Genomic DNA, 16,721 nt, shown 5'->3' on the forward strand with positions numbered 1-16,721 from the left:
GTGGCTTTCAATACTCCAAAAGCTAAGTCAGATTTTCCTTCATAAGCCCAGAGGTAAGTAAGCCTAATCTATTCTGGATTTCTTCCCCTCACCCAACATGCCTTAGATTCTGATCATATAATGTGCGTGTGTATAGCCTGACTTGATCCCATCTCAAAAACCAAAGCTATAACCAGCAATCACAGGTCAGGGGATGGTTTTATTTCTCCTTCCTTTTGGCACTTAGTATCCCTTGGATACCCGATAAAGTACTCACTGGGAATAAAATCAGCCTTCAATTATTTAGGAGTTGATCATTCAGATTCCCTGCTTCTCATTTTCTTCTTTTCCTACCTATCCCTAACTTTCAGGCTTCCCACTGGCACACATGCCATCAAAGGCTGGCCAGAACAAGGGGGCTAGCTGTAACCACCGGACTCTGTGATTGGCTAGAAACTCCAAAAAAGCACATCAAGTTGGTAGATGACTGAAATTCTAAAAGTTTGAAGAATTTTTCTGATGATATCAATTATTCTTAGTGGGACACAGAAAAGATAATTTCTCCAATCAACAACCATAGTTACTAAGCGAGCAAGATGCTACCATTCTGCTTTTCTATATTCTAGGTGGTGATATTATACAGTCCTCCACTTAGCCAATCTGTGAATTAGGACATTTTATTTCATCTCTCTGAACCTCATTTCATCATCAGTAAAATAGAAACAGTAACCAAACAGGTTTGTTCTGAGGACCCAAGGATTAATTCCAAGAAGGAAATAATGTATGAAAGCGCTTTGTAAATGTAGAGGACCATTCGTATTTTATATCATTACCAACATTAATTGTTTGTTCACGGTTTTAAGTTTTACATTAGAATGCTGATTTGTCTTCTCAAAAGTAGAGGTGTTTCACATGGGTTATTGTGATGGATAAAATTCAGGAAAATTCAGGATTCTGGCACACTTGGCCAGCAAGCATGCCAAATTCCATATCAGTGCTTACCTTGGGAGGTTTTCTGAATGACGGACACAAAAATTTTCAGCAGCAGAAGTAGAGAGGGTTGTCAACACAGCAGACACGCATCAGAAGGAAGCAATGAAAGATAAAAAACAAGGGAAACTCAGCATCCTGATTACATGATCTGAAAGATATTCTACTTCACAAAGATCAGAAGCCAAATTCACTTCACTGCCTGAAGTGATAAACTCTTATATTCGCTCAAAAATATAGTGTGGGCATAAGTTTCTTTCCTGGTTTAATAGAATGTACCCAGTCGCTCAGAGGTATTCTTAATGATTCTTAAAAAGCCAACAAAAAGAGCATCAGAATAAAGAAAGATGCTGTAATCATACTGCTTGTGGTCAAATACTCTAAAATCAATTTTCAGATTTAAATTTTTCTTAAATTGGCATTAATATGTATGTATATTTTCTTCAAAAAATACTCTAATCAATATGGGATTTTTTTCCCACTTAAAAAGCATGGTTTAGATGACAATTTTCATGTATTTCAACACTGAATATAAATTTAAAAGCAAGTTACATCCTTCTTATCACCAACCACACATGCATTTTTTTATCATTCATTTCTGCATTCATTTTTCAGAAAAAACTCTGAAAAGGAAATAGTTTTCAAAGTAACAAACCATTAGGCTAACTTGCTTGGTAAATGTTTTGATCATGTACAAACTTAAGGAGCTCAACTGTGATTTTTATGGTATGTGATCCTATCAAGGACCTTGACCTTCTTGATATGGTTAATCAACCACCAATATCATCAATTCAGAAACTGCAAAATTATTGTTAAATAGAAATGGCGGAATTTTTCCTGCTTCTTTAATCCTTCTTCACAGGGAAGAGAATCATGGAAATAAGAAAATGGGTTTTCCAGGGCAGAGGGCATGAAAACCAAAAGTTACAGGCAAAAACGGCATGGTGGGGCTTCCTAGGTGGCGTAGCGGTTAAGAATCCACCTGCCAATGCAGGGGACAGGGGTTTGATCCCTGCTCCAGGAAGATCCCACACGCTGCGGAGCAACCAAGCCCATGTGCCGCAACTATTGAGCCCATGTACCGCAACTACTGAAGCCCACAAGCCTAGTGCCTGTGCTCTGCAACAAGAGGCCTCTGCAATGAGAAGCCCACACACCGCAATGAAGAGTAGCCCCCACTCGCTGGAACTAGAGAAAGTCCGTGTGCAGCAATGAAGACCCAACGCAGCCAATAAATAAATTAATTAATTAAAAAAAAAAAACAGCATGGTACCCTTTCTCCATCACTGTGTCTAACACCCCTCACAGAACTTTGAGGGCCCCAAATAAAACCCTGAGCTAAAAATCAAGGAAAGAAACCCCATGGATTCCACAATCAGATAGATAACTCTAACCTTTAAATCTAGGGAAAGAAAATCATGACATTTCTTATAAAGATAAAAAATTATCCTCTTGAAATTCCATGAATTAGCTAAAAATAAATAAGTCATTATGTCATGACCCCGCAGGTACAACTGGAATGTGATTTTTGTCTTCAGATTTTAGAGGGAAGGAAACTATCTAGAAAAACTGGTATCTCTGGCTGCTATTAACAAGTCTCAACATTCAGTGCGTCTATCCTTTACAACAAGATAGACATTTATGGATGTTGTTATAAAAAGGCATGAGTGTTTTTAATTCTAAGAAAGCCATGGGTCTTTGCTCTGTGTATAAAGCTTGAGGTTTCTGCCATGACACTTTCCTTAAGTGGAACAACTGCTCTAGAAGGCATCTGGTCTGAGCAGGTAGACCAATAATGAAAACCGCATGCACGGTACTTTTGACAACGCCTTCTCTTATTTTGCTTGCTTTATTTTTTAAAAGCCATTTAAACCATGACTTTATTTAGTAGGGTAAAGGAAAGCCACTTGACTTGGCTTACAATAAGGCAACCATATGAAGCAGCATGGGCCAAATTAATAAAATATACGTTTCACATTTAGGCTACAACGAACCAAGTAATCTAATGGGGGTGGAACATGCTAACAGAAATCCCAAGGATTTCTCCAGGATTCTCCTGTACTTCAGGACTGTACAATAATCATCACCAGCAGCAAAGAACAAGTATTGGTGTGCAGCCAGTAGTACACTGACCTCCTTCGTCATCTACTAATTAGAGCTATCCTTTCCTTACTGACATTTCAGTAGAGTTTTCTTTATTCCTACCAGGAAACCAAACCTATTTCAGAATTTTAAGTACTTCGTAGGTATATCCCTTTCTCTTAGAAAGACAGCACATAATATGGGAACGCCAATGTAATTCTGCTACCTTCTTTTGTGTTTCTAAGGATGGTTTGTTAAGAATAAAGGGAAACCTGGGATGCATGGGAAAAAAGCAAGCCACTAAGTGAAACTGTCACTACCCAAATTACTCATCATTTAGTTTAGAACAAGGACCCTGACTACAGAAGGAAAAGTAAGTCATTTAGTTTATCAGAATGGTACTTCATAATTGGTAAACATTTCTTGAGGTTTGAATTAGGGGATAAGCAACTAATTCACCATAATTCGGAACTATAGTTTACTGCCCCCATTCCCCAGAGGCTAGATATCATTTTTTGGTAGTTGTGAAGAAAAATTTTTCTAACATGAGTAATATTGATACTAAACCAAATATGGTATGCTTTCCTTTGGGAAAAAACAACTAATGTGATATTACAATGTAAAGATAAAAGTTCTCACGCATGTATCTATGGGAAAAAAATGAGTAATATAAAAATCTACCAGAAACATCAATATTAAATACACATATTTTTTAAAATTACAGCCTATGTTGATTATACCAATAAAGTCTTATCAACAAAGAGTTCCAACTAACTCTTTTAGGTCCAGCCTATTGCTGATACTTGTGGGGTTCATTTAGAGAAAGAGGCAATATTCCTGGCTAAGCAAATATCCAATGAACTACAAAGAACATCCCTTCAAACAGATCTCACTGACCCACAGACCAGGCTTGGAGAGAAAATAAGGACGTGCGGTTCTACACTGATTGATTGTAGCTTTATTTTGCAAAACACGGAAGGTTCCTTCCTTTCCCAGGACAAGCAAGTTGATAGGTCTCTTCAAGGTCACCACACTGTGTGCCTTTCTCAAACAACTCATGTGATTTCCATGCCTTTCACCACCTTCCGCCCGATCAAATTGTCTCCTCTCCAACATCCAGCTCAAGGCTCGCTCTCTCAATTCCTCACCAATTGTTTGAGATCACCTTGGCCTTCACCACCTCTGATGCCCCAGGATTCCTGTGGTCAACAAAACAGCTTAACACTCAGAAGCACACATAAGGTCCTGCTGCCTTTGGTGATCCTGTCTGAATTTGAATCTCGTGTATCCTTAAGATTTAAACCCCTGGAAAGCAAAGGCCTTGCCACATGCTACTAACATGATCTCAGTCCCTAATCCCACACATTTATGTAGAACTGAAATCACTGTAAGAACTCAGAAGTAATTTTTTACATTAGTGGGTTAAACATAACCTAGATGTGAGGATTTTCTTTCACCACCACCACAACCCCACAATTCCAAAACTTCGGGGAAAGATATCTTTTGAGGGGGGTGGCATGCCATGTGGCTCGTGGGATCTTAGTTCCCCAACCAGGGATTGAACCTAGACCCTCAGTAGTGAAAGCACAGAGTCCTAACCACTGGATCGTCTGGGAATTCCCATGGGGGCAAGACTGCTGGTATTCAACAGCAGAGAAGATGTCAAAGATTGTCAGAAAACGTAGACTGTTTCCAATGTTTTATTTTAAAATAATTATTTATCTAGAAAAGCACTTCACACAGAGACGTTCAATGGGATGTTAACAAGGCTCAAGCCCTCAAAAGCTTCAGAGATCAACTGGGTTCAGAAATGCAGGTTCAGTGTGATGAGGCGAAAGGAGACACACACACACGGAAACGGGGCGGTAAAGAGAAGCTGGATCTGTGGTATATCAGGCCAGGTCTTGAAGTGAGGACTCAGTACTGTATTTAGTAGGTACTGTAGTACAAACCTGGAAAGTTTAACAAGACAGTGAAATAAATACGGCAGTATAGATAGTATATTACAACGACGACAATCCTATACAACTGTCCTCCTTTCCTCACACTGAAAGATTTCTGGGACAAGGAGTCCTTTGTCCATTATTTACAGCCTATTGACTACAGTGAGCCACTTACAAGTTAGATGGCCAAAGACCCCAATATCCACAAGCCCTAACCCCAGTCAGTGCTTCAAAAGACGTGAATGACCAGTGTCTTCTTCTGAAACAGAAAGTTCTCTTCCACGTGCTAACAATGTTATTGATTAATGGTTGGAAATTGCCACAAGCTGTATCGGAAAGATATAGAGCCAAATGACTCTTGACTCCTGGAGATTCCTCTAAGGACATTTACTTTATGAAGCCCTTGATTTTCACTTCCCACTTGGAGAACTAAACAAGTCACAACAGAGTCCAAGTAATCCTGTTAACCAGCAAGTGTTTATTGAGTACCGATTCCTACACTGCACATCATAGGTGCTTTGATGAGGGATGTCAGAGGAATAAGACATGATCTCTGACCTCAAGAAGCTGAACACCTTGTAAGAGAGACAGATACATATGTGAATAATTAATATCAAATGGACTGTGATAAGTGCAGAGCACAGACAGAGCTATACTCAGTCAACAAATATTTAAACACATCCTGTGTGCTACTTTGTTGAGATACAAAAATAAATTAGACATGCTGCCTTTCAGACAACAATAAATGGAACTTATATGCACCTATTACAATACAATGCGATGTGCAGAGATGCCCCAAAGAGGGAAGGATGAACTGGGAAAGAAGGGAAGTTTCTCAGAGAAGGAAACCCCTGAGCAGAATCTAGAAGGCTGAATAAAGTCACCGAGCTGACAGAGTGAAGAACGGGCATCCCAATAGGGAGAACCGTGTGTGCAAAAAGCCTCAGAGCACACAGCCCTCCTGAGGACCAGAGCATGGTAAGATTGTTCTGTCACCAAGCTCAGTACTTTGTCTACAGAAAAAGGCAGAGGGAAACAGGATGGTACAGGGCTGGGATTTGGTTGGATAGGTGGGTATAAAGGTTCACCTTCAACCACAACTGATTAACTTTAGTTTGAAGATAAGTTTATACACTTGTATACCAACAAATGAACATATCCACATATTTAAAACATATAACAAGCACGTCTATGAGTCATAAAAAGCAGATGGGGTTACATATACATTTTGAAGAGCCTTTGAAACCAACCACAAGAAGAATGCAAATGCCAAAAACATGAAATTCCATGACAAAGGCTGGTTTTAAAATCTTAAAAAACAGGTATTAGAGTCAACAGATTATAAAGTTTATAGGAAGTGACAGCAAAATTTTCTGAACACTGATGAAGCTGATTCGTTTAAGGGGAACCAACCAGAGCAGACTTTTAACACCAATATATCTGGTTTGCTTAGAAGAGCATGTCTTAGAATCTACTGGGTTTAAGATATGTTTAATGTCATTCTTCAATTGTTTTCCTCCTAACTCCCTATTTCCTAGAAGACTTTGATCTTGCTACCTATGAATTTTGCTAACTGTGGTGCTTTCCAAGAACTCAGGTCCCTGCGATTGGACAGAGGCTGCTGTGGTCCAAAGGGAAGACCCAATAGGGCACAGCTTGGGTCAAGAAGGAAGTCAAGTCAGGAGCAGTATGAGAGACGGGGAAAACAGCAAGTAAGAAACTCATGGTCTGCACAGTGTTCACTGCAGCAGTATTTACAATAGCCAGGACATGGAAGCAACCTAAATGCCCATCAACAGATGAATGGATAAAGAAGATGTGGCACATATATACAATGGAATATTACTCAGCCATAAAAAGGAATGAAATTGAGTTATTTGTAGTGAGGTGGATGGATCTAAGTCTGTCATACAGAGTGAAGTAAGCCAGAAAGAGAAAAACAAATACTGTATGCTAACTCATACATATGGAATCTAAAAAAATGGTTCTGATGAACCCAGTGACAGGGCAAGAATGAAGATGCAGATGTAGAGAATGGACTTGAGGACACAGGGTGGGGGCGAAGGGGAAGCTGGGACAAAGTGAGAGAGTAGCACTGACATATATACACTACCAAATGTAAAATAGATAGCTAGTGGGAAGCTGCTGCATAACACAGGGAGATCAACTTGATGATGGGTGATGACTTAGAGGGCTGAGATAGGGAGGGTGGGGAGGAATCTCGGGAGGGAGGGGATATAGGGACATATATATAAATACAGCTGATTCACTTTGTTGTACAGCAAAAACTGGCACAACAGTGTAAAGCAAATATATTCCAATTAAGAGCTTAAAAAAACAAAATGCTGATAAAACTCAAAAAAAAAAAAAAAGAAGAAACTCATGTCTGGATAAAGTGAAAGAGCAAAGATGTACAGTGGTAGCAAGAGATGATGCTGTAGTCAATGAGTGAGATGGAATATTTCAGAAGTCAACTCTAAGCTGGTCATAGCAGCATGTCTGCAAAATGGAATGGACGCTCATCACTCCAATTAATAACTAACACTTACGGAGCTCTAACTATATTTTTCTGTTAGTTCTATCTGATTTAACTCATTTAATATATTTGATAACCCTGTAAAGTGCTCTTTTTTATTTTTGTTTTCAGATGAAAAATACTGGGTGTAAGGTACAGAGACGGCATGACTTACTCAAAGTCACACAGTCAACTGGCAGCAGCGCCGTGATTCAAACCCAGGTGGTCTCTGGCTGTAGAGACTGCCCTACTCATAACAGCTACAGTATATCGCCTCTCTTGAGTCTAGAAGATTGCAGTGAAAGCTCTTTGAGCCTAGGCTAGGGTCCTGGAGAGCAAGCCGCGTGAATGCTCAATGATGCGGCTCATCCGTGTCCACAAGGGTCATGCACGTGGTTAATGGCATCCATTAGCCCTGTCTGTGTCAAGGTCCTTCATGAATGTGTAGGAGCATCTCAAAGGCTTTTACACGCAAGAAAGGAATGGCATGGCAGTATGGAGTCAGAAGAAGGCTGCAAACTACCACTTCCCCAGCAGGAGCAGGGAACTGAGCACCCCTGGCGAGAGCTATGAATAAAGCCACAAAAATGTGTATGTAGATGTGCTGGGAGCAAATCTCAGGCAGAGAAGAGCAGAAACAAATTTGGAGGGTACAGGCTACATTCAGGGAGCAGCAGGTAGACCTAGGTGACTGAGAAGCAAGCAGAAATAACAGAGAGCAACGAAAGTGCCAGTCGGACTTCGACTTTTTCCAGAAGCAACTGTTATGGATGGTTTGTACAATGAGAGTAACACGGCCAGACCTGTTTTAAGAGGGTGTGATTGAGCCCACACCATCTACGGAGTCAGCAGTGAGATGTACTGGTGACTCTCTACTTGGCACCAACTGCAACCCACGTGGTGTATAAGTTGGCACCGCAGCAAAAGCATGAGGAAAAGTGGGATGGAAAGGGGAGAGCAGAGATTTGCAGGAAGAATCTGTAAAATGGGAAATTTCCTGGCAGTCCAGTGGTTCAGACTCCACGCTTCCACTGCAGGGGGCACGGGTTTGATTCCTGGTCAGAGAACTAAGATCCCGCAAGCCTCATGGCATGGCTAAAAATAAATAATAAATGAATATTGATTTTTTAAAAAAAGAGTCTATAAAATGTGTTGACTGACGCGCCCCACCCACCTGACCTCCCCTCTACAACTACAAGGATGGAACCGCTGCTGTGTGGGTGGAATGACTTTCAACGGTCCTTCTGCTGCAGATCTTGGAGCTGCCCTAATGAGATGGATGAAGGAAGACGGCTTCAATTATCTTCATATTTTATATGCTGTTGAGTTTAAAAATTCCAAATGCATTTGCAATTAAAAAACCCAATCATCCCAATATTCCTTTAATGTGAACTGCTTCTTTCAAAAACTTACCATTCCACTTAATTCTCATTTTCAATAAAACTCAAAGAGAAAAAGTGAACTAAACTGATACTGGAGTGGAAAGACCGGTGGTTTGAGTTTGGGGGGTATATTTTGGACTACATCTTTCTGGCATAACTACAGTTGGCTGGAATTTCTGCAAGAAGTAAAATAGGACAGTGGTGAAGATATAAGGATTTGGAGCCAAACAACTCTCACTCTGCCATCAGCTGGCCATGTTGACCTGGGGCACATTTATGTTCCCCTCTGAGCCTCCTTTTCCCTGTTTACAAAACAAGGTAGAAGGGAGTTCCCTGGTGGCCTAGTTAGAATTCAGCGCTTTCACTACGGAGGTCTGGGTCCAATTCCTGGTCGGGGAACCATCCTGCATGCCACGCAGCATGGGCAACATACAAAAAATATACAAAAATAAATTTAAAAAAATAAATGGCGATAGAAAAGCACTCCTTCAGGATCACACTTGGTGGCCAGGATAATGCTACATGCTACTGGTGCACAGTTATTGTTCACTAAATGTTAGACGCTACTGTTGGTGTTACAACAAACAGCCCTCCTGGATAATGCATATGCAAAACGCCAACGCAGCTTCAACTAAGAAGCTTCATCGAGGAAAAAGGTACTGGGAGCTGAAGAACAAGAGTGGGTTTTTTTTTTTTTTTCTGGCAATAGAGAAAATTTATTTTCATAAAAATGAAGAGAAACATGATGTTTAAAATATGCTCTTCAAACAAGGACAGCTGAATGTCGACCGTTGTTGGAACGCCACCAACGGATGCGTGGATGGTCGTTACACTCTCTAAAAAAAAGTTCAAGATGTTCAAAATGTTTTCAATGTTCAGAAATGAGTTTTGGAGGAAAAAAAGAATACTCCAGCATAAAAATGAATACAAAATATTCTGAGTCTTGAATGTCCTTGCTGGGAAGACAGGAAGGACTGAGGGGTCGGCAGCAATGAGGACCACTAGGGAACAACAGAGTGGCAGCTCAGGGCTGGGAGGAGACCCCAGGCCCAGAAAGGTGCTTTGCCATTCTACTTCCTTCAGCGACGGCATGCCTTAAAGGGATATATAATAGCAAAATCTTGAGAGAAAAAAATGCTCACGATGTTGTCAATGACACAGTGATTTCTGGCTATGGCAGCACTTCTAAAACAGGAAAAAAGAAAGGTTTTAAAGAAAACATGATATGATAAAGCTGAGACGAAGTGAGAGAGTAGCAAAGACATATATATACTACCAACTGTAAAACAGATAGCCAGTGGGAAGTTGCTGTATAACAAAGGGAGTTCAACTCGATGATGGATGATGCCTTAGAGGACTGGGACGGGGAGGGTGGGGGGGAGTCGAGGGAGGGAGGGAATACAGGGATATGTGTATAAATACAGATGATTGACCTTGATGTACCTCAAAAACTGGTACAAGAGTGTAAAGCAAATATATTCCAATAAAAAATAAAACATAAAAAAATAAAAAAAGAGAAAACATGATATGATAAAGGAGGGAAAAGAATAGAGAGAAAAAACAAAGCTTGGAAATAATTAGATTAACATATACGAGGGTGAGTCAAAAATTATCCACACTCTGGTTATATTAAAACTTCTGTTGGCCACACCGTCTTCTCAGTACTTTCCATTCAAGGCTACTATCTCCTCAGTCACTGCTGTGCAGGTGTGAACATGTTACCTCAGTTCATTTGTAACTGCAGTGCAAGCAAAAATGGATGCCCCACTTGTGGTTTGCAAGAAAGAAAAGCAGCGTGCAGTGATTCATTTTTTGTAATCTGAGGGTGTGCACGTCCTCACACTTCTGCCCACACTGTTGACACTCTGCAAAAACTTCGTTTTGAGGTGTTAAAGCATCCTCCCTATAGTCCTGATCTTGCTCCACCAAACTTTCACCTCTTTGGTCCCCTGAAAGCAGCCCTACGAGGGAGGATGAAGATTCACTTCTGATGACGTGAAGACAGCGTTGCATTTGTGGCTCTCAGCTCAGCCTAAAACATTTTTTAATGAGGGAATACAAAAGCTTGTTGACAGATTGACAAACTGTACTGAAAAGCAAGGAGATTATGCTGAAAAATGATGTATTTATCCTTTCTAAAAGTTAATTAAAATAAATTCCACAGCCAGAGTGCAGATAATTTCTGACTCACCCATGTATGAAGTTGGACACCTTTATAAGAACTAAACTGTGATATTAATTTTTTTAGCAAAAAGTCAAGAGCAGGTGCATAATGGCCAACACTTCAGCACACATCATCAGGCTGATTGCACTTGACATCTGGCCCCATGCACTGTTACACCTAATGACAAGACATAATAAAACTCCCATGACAGCTGACAAAGTGACCATGGGGATAAAGATTTAAAGTTTGAAGATAGTCTTTATTTTAAAATCACCTAGTATTTTAAAATTTGTCATTTATTTTCTCAGTCTAAAGCTGAAGAATCTAGAAGTACTATTTCAGGACTTGGAAAGCTGGCAATAAAAAAGGTCAGGGGTCAGCATTAGAAGCAGAACCCAAAGGAGCAAACAGCTTTTGGTACTTTCCCAAAATAACACCTTGAATTTTCAACCGAGTGCCAAAGAACAGAACTGCATCACCAAAGTAAGATATGCCCTGCAGGCCAGGAGGAACACTTACAGTTTGAAAGCTCTGCTACTGTAGTCCACTGAAATGAACAGTGAGACAAGGTGATATTAAAATTTTTTTTAAAAGTGCCATTTTGTTAGTTTTTGTCAAAAACGTTTTCTGCTATCATCAAAAAGAAGACAATTAACAAACGTTGGCAAAGATGTGGAGAAGAGGGACCCCTCCAACACTGCTGTTGGGAATGTAAACTGCTGCAGACGCTGTGGAAAAGCGTTGACGGTTTCTCAAAAAACTAAAAATAGTACTACCATATGACCAGCAATTCCACTCCTGGGTATATATGTGAAAAACAAAACAAAACACTGATTCGAAAAGATACATGCACCCCAATGTTTATGGCAGCATTATTTACAATTGCCAAGATGAGGAAGCAACCTAAGTAACCATCAACAGACGAATGGATAAAGAAGATGTGGTAATAATAGGAGTGTATACAATGAAATGCTTCTCAGCCGTAAAAAGGAATGAGATGTTGCCGTTTGCAACAATATGGATGGACTTGGAGGGTATTATGCTAAGTGAAATAAGTCAGACAGAGAAAGACAAATACTATATGATATCACTTATACATGTAATCTAAAAAATAAAACAAACTAGTGAACATAACTAAAAAGAAACAGGACTTCCTAGGTGGCGCAGTGGGTAAGAATCCGCCTGCCAATGCAGGGGACATGGGTTAGAGCCCTGCCCCGGGAAGATTCCACATGACGCAAAGCAACTAAGCCCGTGTGCCACAACTATTGAGCCCATGTGCCGCAACTACCGAAGCCCACACGCCTAGAGCCCGTGCTCTGCAACAAGAAAGGCCACCGCAATGAGAAGCCCACGCACCACAACGAAGAGCAGCCCCTGCTCGCCACAGCTAGAGAAAGCCCGTGTGCAGCAATGAAGACCCAACACAGCCAATAAAATAAACAAACAAATAAATTTATTAAAAAAAAATTAAAAAGAAACAGAGTCACAGATATGGAGAACAAACTAGTGGTTACCAGTGGGGAGAGGGAAGCAGGAAAGGGCAATAGAGGGGTAGGGACTAAGAGGTACAAAATAAAATAAATAAGCTACAAGGATATACTGCACAACACAGGGAATATAGCTGATATTTTATAACAACTAAAAGTATAACACAACCTCTAAAAACTGGGAATCACTGTGTTGTACACCTGAAACTTACATAATGTTGTACCTCAACTATGCCTCAATTTTTAAAACCTGCATTTTAAAAAATATATGAATAGCAGTAATAAAAATTTTTTAATTAAAAAACATTTTTGCAATAAAGATGTATCAACTTTATTATAGAAGCAATAAACTTCTGAAATAAAGTGAATAAGAGCAAGTCTTACAATTCTCACTGGAGGTTTTCTAATCAATTTAAGTTTTATAAATTAATTTTATTATTTTACAACCCTACTGATCCCCGAAAAATGTTCTAGGGTTGTAAGAGTGTATAAATACAATAAAATTCCATTTTTAAAAATCATCATTTTTTTTTCTGCACAGATATACAATCTCTCTGCCACCCAGCAAGACTCAAGTTTTAAAGACATAGGCCATACCATCTCCACTGGTTAGGCAGGAAGACATAGCGATCACCCTCTACTTGAAACTGACCGAAGCCCTCTTGGTGTGCATCAAATGGCTTGCAACTAATTTGTATTCAATGAACTCCGGTTAAAGGACCCAATCAGCCAATCAGTGAGTTACCAATCTCTCCTAACATCAGGTTTATTCTACCTTGACACTAGTAACTGTAAACGCACTTCTAATAAAAATTTTGCTGGCTAAAATTATTTTTCTTAATAAAAAATTTACTGTCATTCAGGTTGAGCCTAAACTCTAAATATCCTAACCTCAGAGGCAGGGAGAGGGATTGGAGGTTGAACCAATCACCAAAGGCCAATCATTTAATCACCCATGCCTACATAATGAAACCTTCACAAAAATCCTAATAGATGGATGTCAGAGAGCTTCTAGGTCGCTGAACACCTGGAGGTGCTGGGACAGCGAGGTACCCAGAGAGGGCACAGAAGCCCTGCGCCCATTCCTACACACACATCTCTTCCATCTAGCTGTTCCTGAGTTGTGTCCTTTTAGAGTAAAACAATAATCTAGTAAGTAAACTGTTTTCCTAAGTTCTGTGAGCCACTGTAGCAAATTATCAAACCCAAGGAGGGGGTTGTGTGAACCTCAGATTTAGAGCCCATCAGTCAAAAGCACAGGTAACAACCTGCAAACTGTAATTGGCGTCAAAGTGGAGGCGGGGAAGGGGCCAGTCTTGTGGGACTGAGCCCTTAACCTGTGGGTGATGTGATGCTAACTCCAGGCAGATAGCATCCGAATTGGACTGAACTGTAGGACACCCCGCTGGTGCCCACAGAGAACTGGAGAAGCGGCTGGTGTGGGGAAACCCCTGTACATTTGGCAGCCAGAAGTATTGAAAGCAGAGAAACCGATTTTCCCCTTTATAGTGGTTACTATCTGGACGAAATCTGAAAATATCACCTAGCCCCTCGCTCCTTACATTGCAGTTTGAGGGTGGGTGGCAGGCAGTCCATGCTACAAACAGTGGCGGGCCAGTTTGCTACTGGTCCTGTTAGAATCTCTTCCAAGGTCCTGGCCAGTTTCACCTTCCTTTAGAGGTAAAATGCCACAACGGCCTCCGTCCTCCAACATTTACAAAAGTATCCATCCACGATGGATTGGAATTAAAAAGGAATAAGAAATGATCTTTCTGAAAGTTGTTTTTTTTTTTTAATACTGCTGCCCAGAAGCCAAGTAGAAGTTTTGCAGGAGATGTTCATTTCTACGTAATGAACTGGTTAAGAAAAAAACACTGCTACAGTAAAATGCAAAACTTGAGGGGACTACATGAGCATATGCAGAGTAACTATTAATCCAACATAATGCTGTGTATTCAGTATACAATTCCAAAATTAAAATGGGTACACAAGGCAAATGGAAAGCTGAGCAAGCCATGCAGCATTGTTTTATATAATTTCTATCCACTGATAATAGCTTCCCTGCTTTTTTTTCCCCTAATACTGTCAAGGAAAATACCTGAATTGTCCCCACTGACTAACGAAACACAGCCAACTACCACTGTGGGCGACAGGCCTTTGAGAAGGCCCTGGTCATCTCTGCAGAGCATCCTCCAGGCCACTGCACGGAGCCCCAGCCTCCCATCGCCATGGCTGTGATTCCCAGTCGGGAAAGCCTGGCAAGAGCGCACACTAGATTAACCAAAAAAAAAGTTGAGTAGAGAAAACATGGCTCTTGTGCAATTTTCTTACTGTGTCTTCAAAAGTACCATGCAGCGAAGCTTTAAAAAAAAAAAAAAGGCAGCACTAAGCACCAATTCTTGATTTTAAATCAAGAATTAAGCACCTCGGAGGCCATTCTCAAGCTAGTTCTCAGTCGAACTGCTACTACTAGACTGGACCCCAATTACCATGCTTTTTGGAAGAACCATACATTTAACTATCTGGTTTTATTCTTATTTCCAAGATTAATTTTCCACTTATGTGAGAATTTGTACCTTGATAGCATACACTTATGATACCATGCTTACAACTGCATAAACAATATTTATATTTTCTACATTAGGGAGTCAGAACCAAACATCACAATATATGCAATAGCTTCACAAAAGCAGGGTTATTAGCTGAATAGTAGGGACAGATGACAGCCTTTTATGAGAGCCAGTCCAGCATGGTGGCTGAGAGCAGAAATGCAGAAACCAGACCACTGGGGTTCCGTTCTTGCCTCTACCGCTTTCTAGCAATGGAATTCTCCCACTTTCAACCATTTATTTTACCTATAATCTCCTTCTTTCTATCTGCCATAGAAACAGCTGCATTGCTAACACCAGATGCTTGTGGACTTTGAGAGCCTGCAGGACCCACCTCCCTGAGGGCTGTGGGGCCGAGACACCCCTAACTCAGCAGCCCACATGTGCTGTAAGACATCTGTGCAGAACCATTATTTTTCAAAGTCACCTTGAGTCGAATCATGAGGGCAGGAAAATTACAATTCAACCTTCATTGTGGACAGCAAACTAGGAACGGTTTGATTCTAGAGCCCAGATATATCTAAAAACATTCAAGGAGGATCCACGGATCGATATTAAATTATATCCAACTACATCACTGAAAAGAACTGAGCTATCACGCCAGGAGAAGACATGGAGGAACCTTAATATTACCAAGTGAAAGAAGCCAACCTGAAAAGGCTACATGCTGTGTAATTTCAACTATATGACATCTGGAAAAGGCAAAACTATGGACAAAGTAAAAAGATGGGTGAGTGCCTGAGTTTGGGAGGGTGGGAAGCGATGAACAGGCAGAGGACAGGGGATTTTCAGGGGAATGAAAATCTATATGATACAGTGATGGATATATGTCATTACACATTTGTCCAAACCTGTAGAATGTGCAAAACCAAGAGTGAACCCCCCCTAATGTAAACTACAGACTCTGGATGATGATGCTGTGTCAGTGTCAGCTGATCCGTTGTAACAAATGTACGGTTCTAGTGTGGGATGTTGATCACAGGGGAAGCTATGTATGAGTGGAGGCAGGGGGTATACAAGAAATCTCTACCTTCCTCTCAATTTTGCTGGGAACCTCAAATGGCTCTAATAAAAGTTTTTTTTTTTTAAATGGAGAAGTTACTTTGGCTGAGTTGGGTCTTCATTGCTGCATGCAGGCTTTCAATAGTTGCGGCGAGCAGTGGCTACTCTTTGATGTGGTGCATGGGCTTCTCATTGCGGTGGCTTCTCTTGTTGTGAAGCACGGGCTTTAAGCACGCAGGCTTTAGTAGTTGTGGCACGTGGGGCTCAGTAGTTGTGGCTCACGGGCTGTAGAGCACAGGCTCAGTAGTTGCGGCGCACGGGCTTAGTTGCCCGCAGGATGTGGGATCTTCCCGGACCAGGGCTCAAACCCGTGTCCCCTGCATTGGCAGGCAGATTCTTAACCACCAAGGAAGTCCTCTAATAAAAGTTTTGATTAAACAAGATTTTTTTTAAGCTAAGCAAAAAATAAATCCCCTCAAAAACAAGACAAAACAAAAAAACAAAACAACACCTAACCACACGGCACGTGTAACCTCCCTACAATGCCTGTCACCATCGCAGACCA

The 16,721-nt window shown here is 40.7% G+C and overlaps 1 protein-coding gene across 1 annotated transcript in view; it reads right to left on the reverse strand.

The window, feature by feature from the left end:
• Window positions 1–16,721, reverse strand: part of KIF13A (kinesin family member 13A) — a 198,445-nt gene that overhangs the window by 117,878 nt on the left and 63,846 nt on the right. The window contains 1 exon segment of the mRNA XM_057700702.1: window positions 982–994. Coding sequence (XP_057556685.1) covers window positions 982–994 — 13 coding nt within the window.

The sequence above is a fragment of the Hippopotamus amphibius genome, chromosome 11 (genome assembly GCF_030028045.1).
Source record: "Hippopotamus amphibius kiboko isolate mHipAmp2 chromosome 11, mHipAmp2.hap2, whole genome shotgun sequence".
Classification (NCBI taxonomy): Eukaryota; Metazoa; Chordata; class Mammalia; order Artiodactyla; family Hippopotamidae; genus Hippopotamus; species Hippopotamus amphibius.